A 23216-nucleotide genomic window follows, 5' to 3' on the forward strand; every position below is an offset into this window, starting at 1 on the left:
AATAGGAGTCATTAGTGCATCTAAATATTAACATAATACTTTGTTGTTGTCATAATTTCATTAGAGTGTCATCACAAGCATACTTGGCTGTCAACACTTTTTCTTAGTTGCAGCTTCACAATCCATGTGTGATAACACTGACTGATATACTGACAAATCTAACAGCAAAAAGGAAAGACAAAGCACTAATTGAAAAAAAATAAAGCTAACTTCCACATCTCTCTTGCTTAGGTTTGCCTTGCCAAATTTAGGTAGTCAGCTGCAAACGTTGTAAATGATCCTGTGAAATGAACAGTATACCAATCATTAAGAAAAACTATAAAAAAAACTATAAAGTCACCTCAAAAGTAAAATTTCATTTACATTTTTATATCATGATAAGAACTGGCTTGATTCCATTTTGCAGATGGAAAATGTAAATCATTCAGACCAAGCGTATGCATTCGTCAGAAGCGGTCAAAGTCATGGTCATCACATCGTGCTTGTAGCTTTGGCTTTCCTCCCCACCCCCTTGCTAGAGGTTGTGATTTATGCCAAAAACAAAAAAGCAATCCCCTTTCTTGGCAGGCACCATGTCTGACAACGTGGGTGCTTGTTGCAGAGTCACTGGCATTCCTGTAAGGGTTTAATAGCTTAAAGACCAGGGAGGCAACACTCAAATACCACACTGGGAAGCAGCACCACTCAAAAGGATCACAGGAGTACTGAGGTAAGTTCATCATTCATCTTACATACAACACTCTCTTAGATGGAGGTGTCAAGTATTGAAATAATCCTGGGCTGATTCAATCTTAAGTCCAAAGATAACACTGAGTTAATGTGGCAAACTGTAGAAAGTGTTTACCTATACACATAATAGAGATGCCTTGTTTTAGTGAGTGCTCTGACATGTACAGTGCAGTATTGTAGTTTCCTATCATTCACATTATTTAAAAGCAAAGTAGAATGGCTTCCAGATGTTACTGCTTGAATGTTTACTTTTCAAAATGTTGCGTAGGTTTAAAGTTTGAGCAAATTTTAACGAGAAGTCCAAAAGTTATCTGAGTCATTTAATAGGAACTTGCAAAATGCAAATATTTGCTAATGCACACCCCCAATAGCAATAGTTTCTTACTTCAGTTCAACAATTCAGTTTAACTGGTTTAGTTTGTGTGATCAGATGGCAAATCAAATAATTGATTCATTTTCAAAAATCGATTTATAAACATATAATGGCTACAGTCCTTTGACAACTTTGTGGCTATTTTTTTCTTATTTCTCCAGTTTTGATTTTTACTGAAAGAGATACATTGCAAACCATAAAATCACTCTGTAACTAAGGCAAAATGAGATTGTGGTAATAATCCAACTTAAGCAAACCCGTCACTGTCAGCTGCACATGCTTAGCATCAACGTCAACTCTGTAGATAGCCACATGCTTTCTGACCATGCCCTTAGTAATGTCTTGCTTTTAATCATTTTTATGATGTGCTCAGTCTCTTGAGTTCTGTGCTGTATTTCAGCGCTGGTCACATAAGCAGCTGGTAGTGTTCACAGCAACACAGGCCTCATGAATTCCATAAAAAAAACAAGCAAGGAGCTCTCACAGCAAAGAGTTTGTTCTCTTAGGACCATATCTATCTACAATCTAAAGAAAACAGCCAACCTTTTTACATTTAAAATTTAAGAGTGCAGTTTAATGTACAAAAAATAAGTTCATCATATTTAATATGGTATACAGTTACAGCATAATTTATGTTTCCATGTGCATTACCACTTTAGAAGTGAAATTATTTAGAGACTGATTTAGTTGTTGGATTGGAACAAAGTTAAGTGCAAACTGAAAACTATGTCAAGTGCTGGGGTGTAATAAGAATCAATAATATATTAAAACATCAATTATATAGTGACTCAATAATGTGATACACAGTCTTCAGACTTGCTTTACTGAGCAGGTTTCATCACATTACGACTCACTCATAATGTCAACAGTGATTTAAAAGCATATTAAGATGTTCGAGATAGGATGTTCACAGTTTTATGTGGCATGTGACATATCGTATGACGATCCGGTTTTCTCATCTTCCAACAGCCGTGGTCCATTGACGGCCAAGAATATCACGCGCCTATACTGGGTGGTGCTAGATTTGTACTGATTCTATACATGAGAAGAGAAATAATTTGAATGTGTCTACTTATAAATAAAAACTGTGGCAACGGTTTCATAGAACATTAATTAATGCTGATAAATCTTGTGACTTTTAATTTCATCTTCTATAGTATGTATGTCAATAAAAGGCTCCTTTTTCCCAATCATAAACCTGATGCCCCATCATTTAACTGAACTTATTTTGGTTGCAATAATCTGGTAGAATCATTTTATATTAATAATAAAAATAAACTATACTTCTCAAAACAAAGTTACAACAGGGTTGTACAGGGTTGACCATGATTAAAACAGATTAATTAATGTGTCTATATGTTGGCACGATGCAAAATTGAGATCTTCATCTTTAATTCACGTTTAAGTTCTGAAATAACACTTGCTGGTACAGTAACTCATGGCAGGAAGATACAGTAGCATGTAATCAATTCTGTCAATGTTTTATTAAATTCAAATTAGCTTTATTGGCATGACAGATCAAACACCTACAAAAATTAATAATCATGAACAATCAACATGTAAAACTTTGACAGATGTAGCCCAAATAATAAGAAACATGTATAGAGCTTGTGTGACTTAATTCGTGACAACAGTCAACATACTTTGCAATTAATATTGCACTCTCCTGCAAAGATACATCGGGCAGTTTCCGAAGATTGGGGAGATGGCTCAATTCTGTATGACCAGGCTGTATCCACTCAGTCTGTACAGTGTCAATGTTTTCGTTAACTTTCCATCAGCCCCGGTAGTCAGGTACTCTGAATGCCACCATGTCCTCTCTGTTTAGGGTCAAATAGAATTCTAATTTACTTTTTGATTTGCTGGTTTCCTTCCACTATTTGATATCATTTTCTTTATGTTTTGATATTGATTTGTGGCTGAACACTGTGTGTAACTGTCCTGAAGCCCTGGTGTATGTGGGCAGAGCTTCAGGACCAGCTGGCAAAGAGGATGCTCTTCTTTAACATTCAGTTGGTCAGTTGTTCATTCAGCCTCTTTCTCAGTATGTCGTGCAAGTGTCTCTTCTGTTCACATTGAGGTATAAGGAGCTTAAGGTGGGTGCAGTACTGCAATTTCACCCTGCTCTGCTATTAGATCAGAAATGCATAGCTCAGCCTATGCAGAGCACACAGTCCAGTCATGCCTTACCGAAGCTCTACTGTGTACCAGTTTGGTATAGTTGGGCATATAAAGTATACAGACTAAGGTGAAGGGCTCTTAGGTCATACTCACACTGTCCTCCCGGTCCGCGACCCGGGCTTTAGGGTACTTGTCCCCCCTCCCTCTCCCCCCCGCGCCCCAGCCCCGTTTGTACTCACACTGCCAGGGCCGGCCCATTCTTCTTGCTGTCCATACGCCATCACGCCGTAACACGTCACACGCATTGATCGCGTGTGTGTGGCTTTGTTTACAAATCTTTCCACGGACCTCTGAGTTTTTGTGCGTCTTGTCGACTGTTTTTGAATATTTTCATCCGACCAAATCTGCAGTAAACACTCCACCTCCGCATCACACCAACGTGAACCTTTCACCGCCATTGTTGTTGTTGTTAAATGTCCGCGCATGGTCCGTCCTTCTATTTACATGTCCGAACAGGCGGACATAACGCTACTGCCGTAGGGCTCGTGCTCGTGCTCATGCACGTGCGCACGCTCGTGCTCGTACATGTGCAAACGGCTCCGCTAAAGCCCACCTCTTTCAAGCGGGCCGTGGACGGCCCGCTGGCCGCAGTTGTGTGCGGAGCGGGTGCACTCACACTGCTTAAAGGTACTAGGCTTTAGCTGAAAAACAGGTTTTGGCCGCGGCCAAAAGGACAGTGTGAGTAGGCTCTTAGTCTAAAAGTGCACAAGTAGTTGTCGTTGGCATGAAAAACCTATGATTTCACATTCCCTCCGACAATGCTCATTAAATATGTATTGAAAAAGACAATTACACAAGTAAAAACAAAATGAGAATCTAAGACTAATATTAGATTTGAATTATAGGACTAAAATATAAACATAATAAAATAAATGAATACATAAGTAAATTCATGAAGGCAATATTTGCAAATGATTAAACTTAAAGTAAACAGAATGTAAACTGTTTGTAAAAACAGTAAGTAATAGAATAAGGTAGTGACAGTCTAATGGAAAGATGATGAGGTTAAACTTATGTTTGCTTGAGGTAGACAAACAATTTGGGGAATGTGTAAACAGGATTCTTTCTTATCTTGGTAAGAGTACTCTCGACCACTCGTAAAATGTTCTCTTATCTAAGGTAAGAGGAAACCCATGAGTGCTAACAAAATAAGAACAAATCGTGGATGTTTGTTTATTTATCCCAATGTCTCACATGAACTCAAGAGCATATTTAGTCTGCAATGGGATTGTTTTAATACATTTTCAATAAAATCGATACAAATATGTAATATGTATATCTGTGTGTGGCGTTGATGTAAGTGGTGGCTGCAAATTACAACCAACATTTGAGAACATGAACATCTCTCCACCAAAGCTATAAAACAAAGAGCTTGGACAACAAAGGTTACAGGAAATAATAACAAATTCATGAAGCTATACCAGAAAACATATTCTAGCTCCAGGCAATGCACTGCCTGTTGTCACAGTCACCCTTATTTCAAAACTAACATTTGAACCTACACTGCCATTAAGATGAGTCATGCAACAGAGAATGGCTGGAAAAGATGAGATTTTCAAGGAAAATTTACCCCAAGATTTCCTTCTCTATTACCTGATTTTGTGATATGTGTGTATATTGACTAACAGGCAGGCCACTCTAGCAGCAAGGACACAGGTTTAAACATTAACAGCTAGCATTTACCAAAATCTGTAAGCTAAACTTTCTCGGGAAGCCAAGACCAAATTTAATAGAAGTGGAAGTTTTCAAGGATATATTTATTGCTACTCATCGAAGGAGGTAAACTAAACTTGTAACCATAAACCATTTTTTTCTTAAAATGTTGAAACCCAAAATGGTGAATAACACAGAAACACATTGCTCCATAGCAAAAACAACTTACTGTGCTGATTTTATGTAAACAAGGAATTATGAAATACTGGAAAACTTGGCAATGATACATTTGAGAGCAGCATAAGAAATGCATCCTTTTGTTGGATTAAATTGACTGTCACATCAGTAAATATTACAGGATGATGTTGTACTGGATGATTGTACGTTGTACAAATGAAGAAAATAAATTTCCCATTGACTAACTTTAAATTAGCAGGATTAAGTCAAATGAAAATGAAAATAGCCCATCTTCTCGTTGATGGTCTTGTTTGCTCAAGTAAGTCATTTTAAATACATTAATATTAAACTGAGACTGGTATCATAAACAGTTAAAAACTAATTGCAGATTATTTAATATTTAATATGTGTCATATACGTAGTTGGCTTTCTAAAAATATATATATATCTAGGAATCTCTTTAAACAAGAGCAACGGTGACCCCATCACAATTAATGATCCATCAGTCTATTTTTGCTAAGTGATGTGTCATCTAAGTTTAGCAACCTCAAGGTAATGAAAGATTGCTGTATGTACGAGTAGAGATCCCTGATGCGACTGGATCTGACAGATCATAAAAACATGTAAATTCTATAAGCATCCCGACAGCCTGCTGCAGCTTAAAGTGACATCAAAAACCCTTGAATAATAAAAAGTGGCAAGAAATTTCATCATGAGGGTGATGAAATTCAACACTCTAATTTTTAAGTGACTTCTAATTTTGAGAGGATTTTTATTCAGGGGGCTCTGATAACACTCACACACAGCATATAGCACATGATCATTTTTGGAGTCTTTAATTTTATGCTTACAGTATGCAGTTAAATCATAACCAGGTAATATTTGGCAGAGCGTCTTTTTTTCTTTCAATAAAAAGACAAAACATTTGCTATCAAAGGTTTTACTTTTGTCTCAATTCATAATCTAGTTACCTGTTTTCTGAGAAGCTGGAACTCTCTTACTTTTGAATTTTGTTTACATAATCAGGACCTCCAGGAACTTGTGCTCTTGTGAACAGTGAAGACAAATTTGACTAATCAATCATTACTCAAGGGGATTGCAGTTTTTGCATTGTCTCCACAATATCTCAGCATACAACCGGAGAAGATAATTTGCAAATTCAGCCAAACACTTCACTTTTCTGCATAAAGTGATCCAATAAAGAAAGTCTTAATTTGTGTGTTCAATGTCAAGGAAACTTTCTTGCCGTCAACTGAGGCTCTCCAGCTGGGCTTCCTCTACCTAAACTGAATCTATCTAAAACAATCTCTTTCCACAATACTGAAGATTTATGGCAAAAGGACACTTGAAAGATACAAATTAATTATACATTGTATTCTGAAAAAAATAAGAAAAAACGAACTCTGCCTCTCTGCTATTTAAATGGATCAGCAGAACCATAAATACTATACTTAAATTCCCTCTGTTATCTATTGCAGTTGGGGAAATCTTGCTGAATCAATCCAGGAATCAAAGGACCCAAGATGTTTCAAAGATCAAAAGTGACGGATGGAACAGGCACTGGCCAAGGTATGCACTAAAATGTGCTCTCATGTTCTACTAGCCTGGCATAGCCTGACGTGCATATTAGTCTGGAAGCCTCTCAGTTCATTTTTGATGTTCAAGGGTCGTTATCAACAGTGCAAAAAAGAGCAAACTGCTTCTGGATACAATTGGGTAGACCTACAACCAATCAGATCATAAAAATTGAACTACAACCAATCTGATAATAAAACATGACCTACAACCAATCAGATCATAACACATGACCTACAAGTTTGGTCAGTGTAAAACAACGGAAGCCGGGTCACAAACTTTCTCAAATTAGAATTTAACAGCACACTAAAATTTGTTCCTGAAAACTTGTTATGCGAGAAATAGATAATACAGGAAAATAATATTGAGTATTATGCGCCTGAAGATCTGCACTGAACAGACCTGCAGACTGGACTGTGACACCAACATGAGATAAACGGTTGTGATAAGTCTGTACAATGTCAAGCTGCTGGAAATATGTCTGTACAGGAGAGAACCAGACCTATCTACCAGAATAAATGAAACATGAGTTTGGCACATTTGTCTGTTCTCTGGAGGAATGTCTAATCAAGTTTACTTTTGTTCTTTTTCTCCAAACTCTGAAAGTCAGTGAAAAACACAGAGGTTCTGATCTCCATGACAGAGATCCTCACCTCTGTAATAAGATGTCACATCCAGATCAGGGTCTAACATAATTTATATAAATTAGGCTGACATCTATTTGTGAATAAATCTCAAGTAAACTGTGTATTTCTATGTCTGTCATGATGTGACACGACTCCAATCAGGCTGACTTTATTCAGAAAGTTCAAGGCTGCAATTTGTCCATCAACAACCATATTTAGACTTTACAAGAGTACATGAATAGCTTATTAAAGGCCAACAGGAGCTCATAAAGAAGGTAGACATGCATTGCAGACTGATCATAACACCGTACACTGAGGAACATATAAACTTTACAGGGTTAAAGCTCCAGTGCACCAGAAAGTGAGAATGTGTTTTGTGCATTGATACGTTACACTGCATATTTCCCTTTGCATAGCGCTGCAATCTGACATAGACAATCAAACAAACTGCGTAAGACATTACAGTTAACTGTGCTGCACCATGCAGTAGCATGTTATTTCCTGACCACGAGTTGAAATATTTACCTCGAATAAATAATTCAAATGTCCATACTATGCTGAAATGTGCTGTTTAACATGTGTTTTATCAGATCCTGAAGCAGAGAATGGTAAAGAAGGTAGGCTTAGCAGACAGCAGAAAAGCCGTCAGCAGCTATCTGTTTCTCTCCCCCAACTGCTCACAAAGGCATGAAGAACTGATGTGCAACGGATTTATTAATATACTGTATGAGCGTACATATATTGTGTACGTAGATATGTAGGTGCAATGCGTCACTACATATCTGTTCCCGGGTTGAATTTAAGGCATGGATTCCCAAAGAAAAGGGTTATAAAGTGTTTTGAACACGTGAAACAAGATAGCCTTCTACACCAGAGCCGCACAGACATACAGCTCTGAATGATGAACTGATACAGTGAGTAACATTAAACATTCTAATACATTGTGCGTTGTGCAGCATGATCTATGAGGGTGATGATTTGATTACAAAACAAAAGATATACACAATGTGATATTATCAAGGTCATGTTTTTTATTCTCTTCACTTTTTAAGTGTCAAATGTGTTGACACTGACATTTCATTTTTCCACTGCCAACAGTGGGGATAAAGAAAAAATCTAGGGTCCCTGGGGTGATGATTACACAGTTTATCGAGACGCTGCCAGAGGGAAAGAGCCATCCAGACTTCACCCGCAAGCCAATTGCTTTGACCATCCAAGAGGGTAAGACTGATAGGATAAGAATAATTAAAAAAGTTAATATCACAAAATATCCCAAGGTGAAATGTCAATGATTCTGTGCAATGGGACAGTGGGAGCAGAGTCCTGTCGTTCAATACTCAGCCTCCTGTGTCGGTCAGATTAAATTAAACAAACGCTGACTTTGATTTAAAATCAGGAAAAGAGAGATTAATGGAGATTATCAAAAATGTGTTAGTATCATTCTGTACAAGACAATATTACAAATCAATAATCATACCAAAGAACACAGAAATATTTAAATAAATATGTCAGTATCTGTTTCTTGTGTTTCCCATAAAAGGAATATGAGGTGACGTTGTCTGCATTTTTTTTTTTCTTACAGGCAAATTTGCTTTTTTTAAAGCGATTGTCACTGGAGACCCAAAGCCGACTGTAACATGGAGCAGAAATAATGGAGATGTGTCTGATATGGCAAGATTTCAGACTAAATACGATCCCAATTCCAATGAGCATACATTTGAGGCAAGTAATAATGGCTATCAAATCACAGTAATACTATACAGCAACATGCTGATGTAAAGAAGCTGTAAAAATAGCAGAAAAAATAGATAAATAGGAGAGGAGAGAGAGAGGGGGTAAAAATAAGTCACTATTTGATTATGTCAATGCCATCTAGTGTTCTGATCCATCAGTTTGCTTTGCCAATTATTTTCTCTACAATATGGGGATTTCAGGCTCCCTGAGAGGAGCACACTCAACATCAAGCCAGTTTCATGAAATGGACTGGACACGTCCACCCACATATCAACTGTCAAGTCACTACTGTTTGAAACTAGAAATGTGAAATAAAAGCCATGCGATTACACATCGGAAAGGCCATCTACCAATCAGTCAGTGTGCAGAGCCTGTGACTGCTCTAGAGTTTTTGAATCAAACTGTTCTGTTGTGTACAAGATGTCACAAAGGGAATCATACCTTTTTTATCACTATGTATTGGATACCATCCAGGGGTACTATACTGGTGGGTTTCTCTGCTGTTGCCAAGGCGGTACAAGGGAAGAATGTTGGGAAGTAGTGGAGTAGTAACTATTTGGAAACAAATAGATATACCACAATCATTCCTTGAGCTGATCAGATAGGGCTGCAGGGTAAATAAAGATAAACATGGTGGAAAATACTGCAGTATACTATAAAACTTATTGACAAAGCAATACTTCATCCACTGAGTCCATTATAGTTGTCACGTCTTTTATCTTGCAGATGCCAAATGTAAAGCCAGATCAAGCTGATACCTATAAATGCTTTGCCACAAATGAATATGGACAGGCCACGGTCACAGTTGTTCTGAATGTGATTGAAGGTAAGGACCAAATACTTGGTGTGGATTTGACAAAAAAAGTTAAAGTGATATCATTCAGTCACTATCCCATACAGCATGTAGACTTAAGTGTTTTCCCAACTCTCTTCAACTATTTTACATAAAGTACACTTGGATCCAAACTTGACACTTTACTACTTCATACCGTTCAGTATATTACATTCATTTCAGTCCTTATCACTCTGCAGTGCCTCTTGTATGCTGTTTAATTTTTATGACTGTGTTAATAATATGAGTACCCTTATTTTTACTTTCAGTTGGATACAAAAAAAACAAAGCCCAACCACAAGCAGCTGAAGCTGCCGATGGAAATTTTAAGACTGTACTAAAAAGGAGGAGGTGGGGTTGTGTTGCATGTGCTTCTCTTTTCCATTGATTTCTGTGGGTCTTCAGCTAAATTCTCCTAATTTTAATTTCCAGTAAGATCCGTCCAAAATCTGAACAACCTGAAAGAAAAGAGGGAGAGATTGACCCTAAATTTTGGGAGCTCTTACTTAGTGCTGACAAGAAAGACTATGAGAGCATCTGTGCAGAATTTGGAATCACTGATTTCCGCTGGATGCTAAAGAAGCTGAATGAAATGAAGAAAGAAAGGCAGGAAGAACAAGCTGAGGTTTGTCATTTGTGATATTTGCATTTTGATTTGTTTGCTTTTGTTATTATTACATTTGAAGCTGCTTAGATACATAAAATTTAAAAAAAATTAAAAAGTTCACTCCAGTAACAGAAAGCACTTCTGTAACCATTAATAACATTAATCATGCTTTCTGCTTGATACTTCTTATTCTGTTTTTTTTCCAGTTCGTCAAAAGCATTTCTAACCTGAAACCTATTCAGGTCAATGCAGATGGTACTGCATCCTTTGAGATTGATATGGACCTTATTGAACCAAGCAGCTCCATATTCCTGTACAAGGTTAGTGTGAAAACAAAATGATAACTCTCCTAGCAGCCCTACTACATAATAAGTAAAGGAAATAAATCAACAGGTATTATCCTCTAGGGACTATGATTACACATTTATTGAATATTTGACAGCACTTGTGCATCATGATATCTTGTGCTGGAACACAGAAAGATGGATCAACATCAGTAGACACATCTACTGTACTATTAAAGTCATACCTCAGAGATACCTTATTATTTTGCATGGAGATTAAAAACACAAACATACAGTGTATAGAATAGCTTATGGCTATGAGTCTGATAATGTTTTGATGAAGTCCTGCTAAGATGCTTTCCATTCTAACCCAAATGAGAGTTGGGCTATTTTCTTGATATTTTGCAGGCACAAGTTGAAGCATCCAAAAAAAAGTAAATGACATTGTAAATTCCCCCCACAGGATGGTGTAATGGTTCCATATACAAAGGAGTTGGGGGATCAGATGAAGCACAGCCTTAAACAAATAGGAAAAAAGTATATTTTCAGTTTAAGAGACCTTATGCCAGACGATGCTGGACTGTATCAGTTGGACGTAGAGGACGTGAATATGTTCTCCACTGCCTTTAAAAGTAAGTTTTATAAATGCGCACACTACAAATTAGTATCCCTAATTAAAGCAAAGGAAGAAAATGTGATTAATGCCTAACACAAAATAGCTGCAATTAAAATAAATAACATACGGTTTCATAATTAACGTTCATGCAAGCAATTTTAATCTAATTGCATTGCTTATTATTTTTCAGTCCCCATGGTGGATTTCTTGGTGAAAATTCAGGAAGTGAAGGCAATAGAGAGAGAAGATGCTGTTTTTGAGTGTGTCCTGTCAAATCCCTTCTCCAAGATTTTGTGGTTTGGCAAGAATTTGCCGCTGGAACAAGGGGATAAACATGATATCCATGTATCAGAAGACAAGCTCATTCACAGGCTGGTGGTCAAAGACTGCATGATAGTAGATAAAGGAATTTATTCTGCCTGTGCAGGAATAAAATCGTGCAATGCATGGCTTGTTGTTGAAGGTAAGATAATATTCTCCACCAAAACATTATTATATAATTTTCAATAATGGTTAATGGTAATAGTGTAGAAATCATAATATGACATTGAAGGTGCGCACTCACAGCAAATGTGTCTTCTTTTTTCCCCCAAATCAGCTGATAAAGATGCAATAAAGGGTAAAAAAACGGCAAGGAAAACAACAAAGGCAGGAGGATCTGGGATGGATCTGCAGAAGGTTGCCCAAGAGCAGCAAGTAAAATTAGAGAAGGAGAGAGAGGAAAGGAAAGAACAGATTAGAGCTGCAGTAGCTGAAGCCGCAGCCGCAGCTGCACCTGCACCTCCACCTCCACCTCCACCTGAATCCCCTCCAGCTCCTGCATTCACAAAGGCTCAACCTGAGGCACTGAAAGACCCTGAGCTGAGTAAGAACAAGCACACTGCTAGGTTTATAAAACAGGCTGTAGAATTCACAAACAAGGAGGCCATAGCGGAAACTGAATTTTAGTTGAGGTTTATATTAATGTGATCATTAAAGCTGTAATTCTTGACATGAATATTTATCTATGTGGTTATGTTGTTATTAATTTGTCATCTTCATTAATTACAAAAATTGTAGCATAGGCAATAGCAGTATTGCTAGTATTTAATTAAGTTCAAATCATACAGAAACTGTGATGGTTTAGGGGCAAGGTGATAATTACAATAACAAACATTTGCTGGATCCATTTGCATATAATCCTTACAATTTGGCAACCCCTAACTAGTTGTCATCTCCGATAGGAATCGTAAAGGAACCAGCAGCAGTGGCAGATCCACCCGTTGTGGAGGTAGTAAGAACTGGTAAGAAACTTGATTGCTTGTGACACCCTCAGCATGCATTCTGAAGTGAATATGACAGCTTTCTGAAATATACTGGAATCAGCAATGAGTTATTCTGATAATAAATCAGAAATGTTGTTTATACCACTGCTGAGGTCACTGTAATATTTTGGCTTGATTTTATGTTGTTTTTGTCATTATGTGATTGTATGCCTCTTTGAGGTCCGGTTTGGCTAGATAGTATTTAGTTAAGAGATACTGCCACAATCAATATTCTTCGGATACTACTTAGACAGCTGTGTACTGAGGTCTGTACCTTGTGGACTGTTTAAATGTCAGTTTTGTAGTCTTGATATTGTCCTGAAATACTCTCACAATTTATTTAATATTGCAACATGGAAATTAATAAATGCAGTTTGTCTACACCTTTCATACTTCATATTTACTTCTAGAGACTGTTATTTACAAAGAAATTGCATTAGGCGCCATATGTGTCTCTGCATGTTTTAGCCCATTTTAAGACAAATCATTATTTTTCAAAGCATCCTGTAGTTTTTAAAATTTTATGATTCTGATTTCCTCCATTAAAATAACTCATTAAGTTTCCTGCTTTATGGAAACTATCTTGCAGAGATAGAGGCCTGTGTTAGCTGATCCTTCTCAGTATTGTCTGGTCTCATGTTCAACTCATAGTTTTACTGTCTTTGTATGGGCAGAAGGATTGGAACCTTTAATAATACAGACATGATCTTTACATAGATTACCTCTCTGAAGTTATGTCTGTTAAACACAAACATTTTTGAAAATACTTTCAATCCTTGTTTGTACAGCTTTTTTAACAAAATAAAGTTCAAAGTACTGAAAATGCATTAGCACCTTCTCCCTCACTGAGCATTTTGAGAATATATGAATATGATAATATGGAGATGTCTCAAACCATATCCCACCCTCAACCACTGCTGTTTTGAAGAAGATAAATAGCCAGCACAGCACACAAACCACCCACATAAAGTAAAAGAATGAGTGGAGCTGATTCTATTTCATAATGTTTCATCTCTGTGTTTTCAAAAATATCAATATTATTGGACTGCAAAGCAGCAGGATTCTGGCAGCAATTACAGCAACAGTAAGGGCTGTAACATTAACAGTTGGCAGCTAAAATACCCAGGAGAGTACTGAGATCCAAACAAGTTTTCATTAAAAGAAAACTTTCAAATGCAAATTAACAATAGAGAAAACCTAGACTCCACTCACTTCACAGCGCTATGGCGTTTTTTGAATGTAGAAAAAAAAACACTACAACACTATTGCATGCTTTGGAAAATGGTCAGGAGTAATCTTAAAGGTTGAATATGGAGAAGGAGAAATGCAGACATTTCGGCATGCCATTGAACTCCTTTTATCTCAGTCCATGGAGTGAATGCTTGGCCTAAACTGACTATGGCTTTGCCCGTCTCTGGTCACTTGGCTGCTGGGACAAATAACGCCTCCTTCACTGAGGCTCCGAAGCAGCTGCAGGACTGGCAAACTCCATTTCACCCAGTGCCAGCCTACAGTAGCTGCACCAAAAAACAGACAACCCTGGCAACCCGCAATGTTGGCCTCTATTGGCTGGTACAATTTAAACAGAACGTGACAGAAAGTCATTGTCAAACCGGTCAAAATCATTTAACAATATTAATTCTGACTGAATATATGTTTTTCATGGAAAAGCAATACTTTCATTCTGTACCCCTCAAAATGCCCTCTGGGTGTATTATTTTAAAAAATATATAACTTTTAATAAAGATTCTAATTATTCAACCTGTAAGCATACATGATTTGTATAAAATGCACTAAAACATTTCCAAGACTATGACCCCTTCATGTCATCAAATTTATAAAACACAGATAAACAGTTACGAATCTAAAATGTTTTCATGCTGTCTGTGATCGCCGATAGGTCATTCAGACAAAACATCAACAGCACCAGCTGGAGACGTGGGAAGCGGTAAGAGAGACAATGGAGAAGGATATTAAATTGGGGGAGTAATTTACTAAATCAAGTTTAAATTACTTACTGTTGTTATTGCTGTTGTTAGGCCACTCAGCTGAGGAAACCGTTGGTGGTGAAAGGCTCGATTCACCACTTGCAGATGCAGGAGGTGGTATGCCAGATGTTGAATACTGGAAATAAAATAGTAACACAGATGTTAAAAGACTAATAAAAGACTAATAAAATAACGTTGTTGGCATTAGTAACAGTACAGTTTAACAATTAACAAATCAATATCCAATCAAATTATCATATTCTCTGTAGCACCTTTGTTCTGTAAATTAACCATAGTTATAATTCCAATTCCAATTCATAAATGAGAAGGTGACATATGACTAGCATGTGAAAACACTATTGTAATAAAATACTGATACAAAAGCTCACACTGTTCAAACGGTTCATGTCTTCTTAGAACGTCCTGCCTGTAAACGTTTGCCAAGCTTAATGTTTGCTGTCTGTCATTGTATTGATGTCCTTATCTTGCTTTGTAGCTTATGTTTATCACTTATCTTATATTTGAACAAAGCACTGTATTAGTTATTGGAATGCACACGCATTTATTAAGTACAAACATTGGTTGTAGTTGTAGTTTAAATGGGATTACACTCTTAAAGGAGCTGTATGCAACATAATGAAAAAAATGTGTGATAGGTTTGCCTCTAAGTGCCTCTCAGCTCATTACATAAAATACCACCGTTTTTTCTCAGCCACATGCCTAACATGCATGCTCAGCCATACCGGCTATAAAAACAAACAAGAGAGAAACTCTGATAATAACACACACAGAGGGAGAATGACTTCATGTTCTGCTCAGGATGCCATTACTCCACTTTATCTTAACATAGAAAATATTTGTTTGTTGCTATATTAAAAGTGCAGTCGGCAAATTTTTTTTGATCATATTCACTGAAACCGACACTATGCACTGATAGAACAACATAAATCAAAAACACCCCTCTATGTGCACCTAGAGCTGTTTGTTTTGCAAAAATCCACCGCGCCCGTATCATCCTGTCCACTCAGCACAGGGTTTTGTGAGAGCTGACTGTCCGGCACAGTTCATGTGCACACCACAGATTCCCCCTCGCTCATGTCACAGTATCACAGGCATACGCCTCAAGCTAGGTATACGCTAAATGACATTAGCAATTGCGAATGAGTAAGATAGCCAGCCTACCACTGTGTAGCATGTACTCCATGCCGTTTATCAATGACAGAAGAGGCGACACATTCATGGGAATCTAGTGCATACTCACTGACGAGCACTCAATGAGAGTGAGCGGAGAAGCTTGGTGGTAGAGGGGGAGCGGCGTGAGGGTTAAACATTCAAAATTTGACAGAGTTAACTCAATCTGTCAGACTTACCGACTGCAGCTTTAATTTTCTGAATGTTCCGTACAGCTCCCTTCAATTCCCCACTATGCAGTGGTATTATTAACAAACTTTATAACATTATATAACATAACATGTAAAACATTAACCTTTTTTTAATATAAAGCCCAACTATAACATTATTCACTAACTACATCTCAAAAAGTATATTAATGAGAAGAGATAAGAATCATACAGTATGATTTATTCTTGTGCACTTTTATTCAGTATATATTAAGTCCTGAATTGAAACCTGCTGCACATAAATTTGCAAAGTTCAAAGTGCAAAGTAACGTTTAGTAAGTGTAAGTAAGTAAGTTCTATATTTCCCAGAGGCTGGAATTACCTGTGGGCTCTCTGATATATATGCTCTTCGTGAAAATCCGGCTGAATTAACGGTGACAATGGGCTTGGACTGTGACGGCACCTGGTTCAAAGATGGAGACCAGGTAAAGCCCATGAATTAACATACTAACATTATATTTTAAATACATGGATTTTACAAAGCAAAATTAAGTACATATTGTCTTTCCTACATTGTCAGCATTAGAAATGACAAACTAACAGTGGGGTTTAAATCGGGCTATAAGCACCACAATATGTCTAGACATGAGTGACTAGCCACTGGCTGTTTCCACTGGGAGCACATGTCTCTGCACTGGTCAGCATTCACAAACAGCAGTGCTCCCATGGTTATAATAAATATAGTGGATGAGCAGGTTTTGAGATTTCATCATGACAAAATTGAAAGAACTGAAAGTCTAGGACAGGGGTCTGCAACCTTAACTTTCAAAAGAGCCATTTTTAGATTGTCCACTGTGCAAAAAAACACATTATTTATTCCCATGTTATTTTTTTGCAAAGCTACAGGGAGATACTGAAAAGGAGCTGACGAGCCGCATGCTGCCCAAAAGCCTCAGATTGCAGACCCCTGGTCTAGGAGAACAGTAAAGAGGGGGGCAGAAAAATCAAATGGGTGGCCAGCAGGGGATGCATATTTTATAACTTAACAGACCGTTTATATCATATATAATTTGTCTTTCTTATAAATTATGATAGTTTATCAGTATGTTTTCTTGCAAGATTCACTCACAGCTGACAGAAAAAATAGACCAGATGCTGACACTATCACTCCCGGTGGCGAGTAATTCGCTGGGCTTCATTTGGGGGGCATCCTATGTGAAGAGCATAATTAGTTAACGCCAAAAGGAAGCTAGTAGTACTTCCCGGTGCTTTGCAGCCGTTTGAGGCGATTCAGCGCTGGCGGAAACCCTCCATAAGAAGTGTAAAGTCACAAATTTTCGTGCAAATTTGATAATATAACACAGAAAGGTGTAACCTTCTCCCTTTAACATTTGATTTGATAGTTGAACTCAGGTTCTGGGATCACCATAACCAAAGATGGAACCTCTCACAAGCTGACAATTGAAAGCTGCAGAGATGAGGACTCTGGAGTTTATCGTTTCGTTTCAGGAGATCAGAGTACGCAAGGAAAGGTCACTGTTGGAGGTATATTTTATTCTCTTCTCTTGTAGAATATATATTAAATGCCTCAACAGTTCTTGCATTAAACTGATTTACACTTTGTGTTTTATAGGAGTACCTGAATTTGACCCAGACGACCTCCACAAGTTCTCCAAACCTGTGATTGTAAGAGTGGGCCAGAACGCTGCTTTCAAGATGCCCTTTCCTCCTCAAGAGTCTTTGGTCGTCACTTGGTTCAAGGAAGGCACGGTGATCAAAGATGGAGGAGGAGTCAAGATCGTGAGGGAACCCAATCACAGCCGGCTGCTGCTCAGAGACTGCCTGCGGACAGACACAGGGGAAATAAAGATCCAACTCAAAAACCCGTTTGGAGCTGTGGAGGCCACATCTAGGCTTATTGTGCTTGGTACGAAAAAAGTAATCTAACGAGAAAAGTGATAAATAAAAATATGACATTTCGAGTATGTGTACCCTTACATTCACAAGGTTCAAACATAAACCAACTTTTACCTTACTAAGCATCACATTTATATCACAACATTTGAAACGTAACACCATGCTTTTTAAACAGATCGTCCAGGCCCACCGGAAGGTCCAGTGGAGACTGTTGAAACTACCTCATCTATGATTGAAATTAAATGGAACCCCCCCAAAGATGACGGCGGCTCCGCTGTCACCAATTATATTACAGAACGGCAGCAGGCAGGACAATGTCTGTGGACGAAACTTGGGGATGTCTCAGCTGACAAAACCTCCTACAGAGACAGGAATGTGACTCATGGAAAGAAATATAACTACCGCATCTACGCAGAAAACCCAGAGGGCCTCAGCGACACCCTGGAGACAGCTGATAGCATTATGGCTGGCATAATGAGTAAGCATCGTAAAAAAGAAGTTTCATTTAGCATTCCTCAGCAAACCCCATGTTAATCTCCCTCAGGTTGTAATAAATGTAAATGCCCCTGGATAGTTTAGTGATTGCTTCAAATCGTTCGTCACCGGCTCTGTTTAGTCACTGTAGAAAGCCCCCCTTTCATCACTGCTCAATTTTCAAGAGGAACAGTTTGCAATATCCTAGCATGTAGATTTCCTTAATGTATGCCATGTTTTTAATTACTTTTTAATTATTAATAATGAGCGTAAGTAAATGATTAGACTACTTGTCTTTCCTTAGTACTTTCCGGTCCACCTGGTGCCCCCTCAGTGTTAAGCGCCTCTAAGAGCTGCATCAACTTGACCTGGACCCCCCCACAGGATGACAGAGGGGTACCGATTATCGGGTACCAACTGGAGAAACGAAAGAAGGATACAAATCAGTGGATTGCCCTGAACACACTTAATGAACCTATTGAAGGTTTGTCAGAAACACATATTATGTTTTAATTAAAAGACAATTTACTTCATTATTTTTTCTCCTTGCAATGCTATACATTTCATTTTTAGATGTGAAATATGCGGTTAAAGATGTCAGTGAGGGAGCAGAGTATGAGTTCAGGGTTTCAGCAATAAATGAGTCTGGATCAGGAGATCTAAGCCCTCCTTCTGCAATGGTGTGTGCAAAGAATCCCAACAGTAAGAACTACACCTCTTCCGTTGTGCATATTTATTATTTAACTTTGTTATCCAAATGTTTGATTCCAGACTGCATTTAATGTTTTACGTGGTTTCTTTCAGTGAGACCTTGTTTTAAAGACCCAGAGGACTTCATTGTTGTCAGAGCAGGGAATTCTGCACGGGTCAAAGTTTGCTATGAGGTATGTAAAGCCTAAAAGCTGATGATGTATACTGAGCTGTTCTTCCATGGTGTGCATCCTAAATCTATCTTTTCCAGTCTTGAGTGATGGGTTTACAGAGTGACATGACTGCATATGCCTCACACATTGTCTCATTAATCTGATATCGATACCTCCAGGCTGAACCTCCACCTGAGATCACTTGGCTGAAGGATGATGAGCCAATATCCCTGTGGATTAATATCATCAATACAGATGGAATGTCTCAGCTTGTTATTCCCTCTTCAAAGCGCTCTGATTCAGCCATTTACACCATCAAAGCCAAAAACTCTGTGGGTGAGGCTTCATTTGACATTGAGGTTAGAGTCACAGGTAAGGACAAATTATGATAAGCGCAGAAAAGAAAAAGCAAACTTAACTTAAACTGGTGGCTGATCTTTAAATGGTTGGAAATGAAGAATTGATTTAAATGCTTGAATTGTCCCTCTAGCCAGTTATATCATATTTATCATTACTGCACAACATTATTCAGGTAATACTTAACCAATTAAATGCCAGTGACACACCGATAAACTGGCAACCCAATGTCAAACTCTAATTAACAATTAACTCTTCTAAATGAAATGTGAAACATCATTTATACTGTCTAATATGCAGTAATAGGATATGATTAACCTGTAGCGGCTGTCGAATGACAAAACTCAGAAAAAGGAATTGAATGCCTCTTGAGTACGGTAAGATTAAATAAAGGTTTAAAAGCTGCAACGTTATAAAGAAATGTAGGAAAATTGCTAACAAAAAAAGGGGTAAACAAATGTTGAGCAATTGATTTTGTCATCTCTTAGTAACATACTCTGCATCTTATTGTATTTCTTAATAGATGAACCCAAGATTCCAGGGCCAGTGGAGCTGGAGCAAACAGTCCACGGCAAAGTGTTGATATCTTGGGTCCCTTCTCCGGACCAGGAGCTCGACGACCGCCTATACTATGTGGTGTCCCAATATGACTCCAGCACCAGAGTGTGGAAGACTGCAGCAGACCGTCTCTTCAGTAACACATACACAGCCAACAACATCCTTCCAGGGAGAGAGTACCATTTCCGGGTCTACGCCAAGAATGATATGGGCCTCTCAGATCCATCTCAGTCACCTACATGGGGCGTCAACAGCAACAGAGGTGGGTTATTATATTTGTTCCATTTCAGTTATGTTATGATTTTGCCATTACAGTAAACCAAACCATATACTGCACATGGTGGTCGGGCCATTTCAGGTGTAATCTTTTGCATTTTACTTTAACGTTGTGAATCCTGTACCAAAAAATGAATATAGTATCTTCTTGTCCAACCGTATTATATCGTTGATTAGCGTTAATATGTTTAAGAAAGCCGACTCTGGTCTTTGGAGTAAAATGTGATTCCATTATGTGATAGCTGATATCAATGATAGCTGATGTTACAGTTACAGTTAACTTAGATGAAGTGAAAACACACTATAAGAGGGTCGAAGTCCTGAGACTTTATTACTGACAACACCCAAAAAAGAAATTTAAGGCTATGTTAATGTAAAAGTGCTGTACATATCCATAACTAAACCCCTATCCTGTCGCTATCACGATGAACTTTCAATCGCATGCTAGTCCCGCCATAAAACACACCATGCTTTATCATTTATTTTACTCTAAATAGGACCATAACTTACAAAATGAACCTCATGTTGTACTGAAGAACACTTGAAACTAGCCATTAAGACAATAAACTCATTAGGAAGTGTTACTGTACTGAGGTAACAAATCAAGTGATAAGTTTGGTCATTTTACTATTGACTTGTATACAGACAAATGGAGTCGCCCCCTGCCGGAAATTATATATACAAAAAAAAAGGCAGATTTAAGGCACTTTTGCGTTGGCCATTTTTTTTTTCATACCTGGAAGCTACAGTCTAAGAGCGTTTCTGATGTGTGGCATGTGCATTTAAAAAAACACATCTGATATGGGATTAGTCTTGTGTTTATGTGCATTTTCCAATTTTCCAATTTATATTTTTCCAACTCCAAAGAACAACCAAAATAATCACTCCATCTCTGACAGATCCATTGCGCAGTCCCTAATATTTCTGGCCAAGGTAATACAAGAAAATTTGATATGATTGTGCAATTTGACCTACATGTTTTCAATCCTTTTTCTCTTCTAGTTGCAATATCTTCAAATGGAGTGAATTCATCAGCGCTCAGCTTTGAGAGGCCTCCATCCATCTTGGTCCCACTGAAAGTCCACTCACCCCCGAAAGGTTACCAGCTCTACATGACGTGTGCTGTCCGAGGATGTCCTACGCCCTCTGTCTCCTGGTACCTGAACGACGTCTGCATCAACTCAGACAACAACTACTACATCACCAACTCATTTGGCGTGTGCTCCATGTACATTCTTAGAGTTCGCTCAAAAGACAGCGGTGACTACAAAGTTGTTGCAGTCAACTCTTTTGGAAAGGCAGAGTGTTCTACTAAACTTATTGTTAGAGGTAAGGTTCAACTTGGAGTCGAAAGTTTAAGAATTGCCTGTTTTGGTTTATTCAGGTAATGATTTTTGCTTTTTTTTTGCTCTTTCTCCACAGATTAAAATGGCATGAAGACTATGCGGTCTGAGATATTCTCGACAATAAGGGAGTGGAACGTTTTGTTTTCACAAAATAGACTGACTTGAAAGTGTGTGAAATTGCTTGTTAAGTGCTGGTAAACGCATATAAAAGGGTATAAATACAAATGTATTTAATTTATTTGAAATGTGACTGATTTACAATTGTTACCCTGTCATTAGAAATAAAAACTATTGAGCAAGTGAAGCGACAAACTATAGTACAAAGACAAATGTCTAAATTTCTATTGTACAATTGCAACTGCAGTAAATAAAAAAAATGACAACTATGCAGTGTTCTTTTTGGTCTTGTTTTGTCACTGAATTATGCCTTTATCAATAAACTTGCAAATATTATTCACCAACTTAACTGACATTAACAAGTTCAGTGGCTTTTGCTAAATGAAAAGATGTTTACGGCATATTTCTAGTAGCGCATGGCTCTAATATCTTAACTTGCATATCACAGAACCACATTAAGCCCTGATGTGTGCCCATTTTTATTGCATTTTGATACATACCTACCTGAGCTGAGCTCCCCAGTAAATTGTCTATAACAAGATTCTTAGCCACAAACATTAAATTAGTTATTATCCAGTAAAGTTACCATGGAACCAAGGAAGAGCTTAGGGAGACGATTATGTGTTTACCTGCTTATAAAAAGGAAACATTCAGTTATGCATACATTCTCATTGCAAACAGTATTTTACAATGCTGTTCTTACAAGACCAAACACATATCAAGTCCATGCTGTACATAATGTGATATATATATAAACTGAGGGAAATAACCTTTTGACTAAAGATATACAGCCAACATGCCTATTTTATTTGATGGCATAATACTCACTGAAAAGAGTGAAATAATGCATAACTGTTCTTACTTTAACATTTAATGCTGTTTTGTTGCGTTATGTAAGAGTGCTTACCTTATCCCTTTGTCAGCTCAGAGGTGATATTTGTTCTTTATTCTCGAATCATGTCATCAGGCTTTTCTTGCGCCACAGTCTCTTTTATGAGGTCGGGGTGACTATTCAAACTGTCGGAATAAGTCATGCTTGTTTAACCTCTGACAATGTGAACCCAAAAACTAGCTCAGTGCAAACCATGAGCAACTATCTTTTTATAATGCTACCACAGGTCGAGTATGACTCACCGAAAACCACAGGCATGCTGTGAGAATTTCTGTTGATACTTTAGGAGGCTAATTGGAAAGGCCAATTCATTCATATCAACCAGAGGTTATTTTACCAAATGAAATGTCTCATGTTAATGTTTATTGGCCAATAAAGCCCATAGTACAGTTATCCT

At 37.8% G+C, this 23216-nt stretch overlaps 1 protein-coding gene across 2 annotated transcripts; it reads left to right on the plus strand.

Annotated features, from left to right (window-relative positions):
• The first annotated feature begins 644 nt into the window (after positions 1-644).
• Positions 645-22188, plus strand: igfn1.4 (immunoglobulin like and fibronectin type III domain containing 1, tandem duplicate 4). 2 transcript variants are annotated; one of them, XM_083939010.1, is made up of 25 exons: positions 645-709; positions 6592-6682; positions 8413-8535; positions 8897-9036; positions 9775-9874; positions 10150-10231; positions 10313-10505; positions 10694-10807; positions 11235-11403; positions 11578-11850; positions 11986-12252; positions 12611-12670; positions 14592-14639; positions 14731-14793; positions 16389-16504; positions 17423-17564; positions 17653-17946; positions 18112-18414; positions 18715-18894; positions 18984-19112; positions 19215-19294; positions 19453-19645; positions 20154-20450; positions 21467-21793; positions 21887-22188. In XM_083939010.1, the coding sequence occupies exons 2-25, from the start codon at positions 6637-6639 to the stop codon at positions 21889-21891; spliced, it is 3744 nt and encodes a 1247-aa protein (XP_083795136.1). In that variant the 5' UTR covers positions 645-709; positions 6592-6636; the 3' UTR covers positions 21892-22188. The 2 variants fall into 2 exon arrangements, with proteins under 2 accessions (XP_083795136.1, XP_083795137.1); XM_083939011.1 differs by lacking the exons at positions 14592-14639; positions 14731-14793.
• The last annotated feature ends 1028 nt before the right edge of the window (positions 22189-23216 follow it).

Source organism: Echiichthys vipera (genome assembly GCF_963691815.1).
Source record: "Echiichthys vipera genome assembly, chromosome: X".
Taxonomy (NCBI): domain Eukaryota; kingdom Metazoa; phylum Chordata; class Actinopteri; order Perciformes; family Trachinidae; genus Echiichthys; species Echiichthys vipera.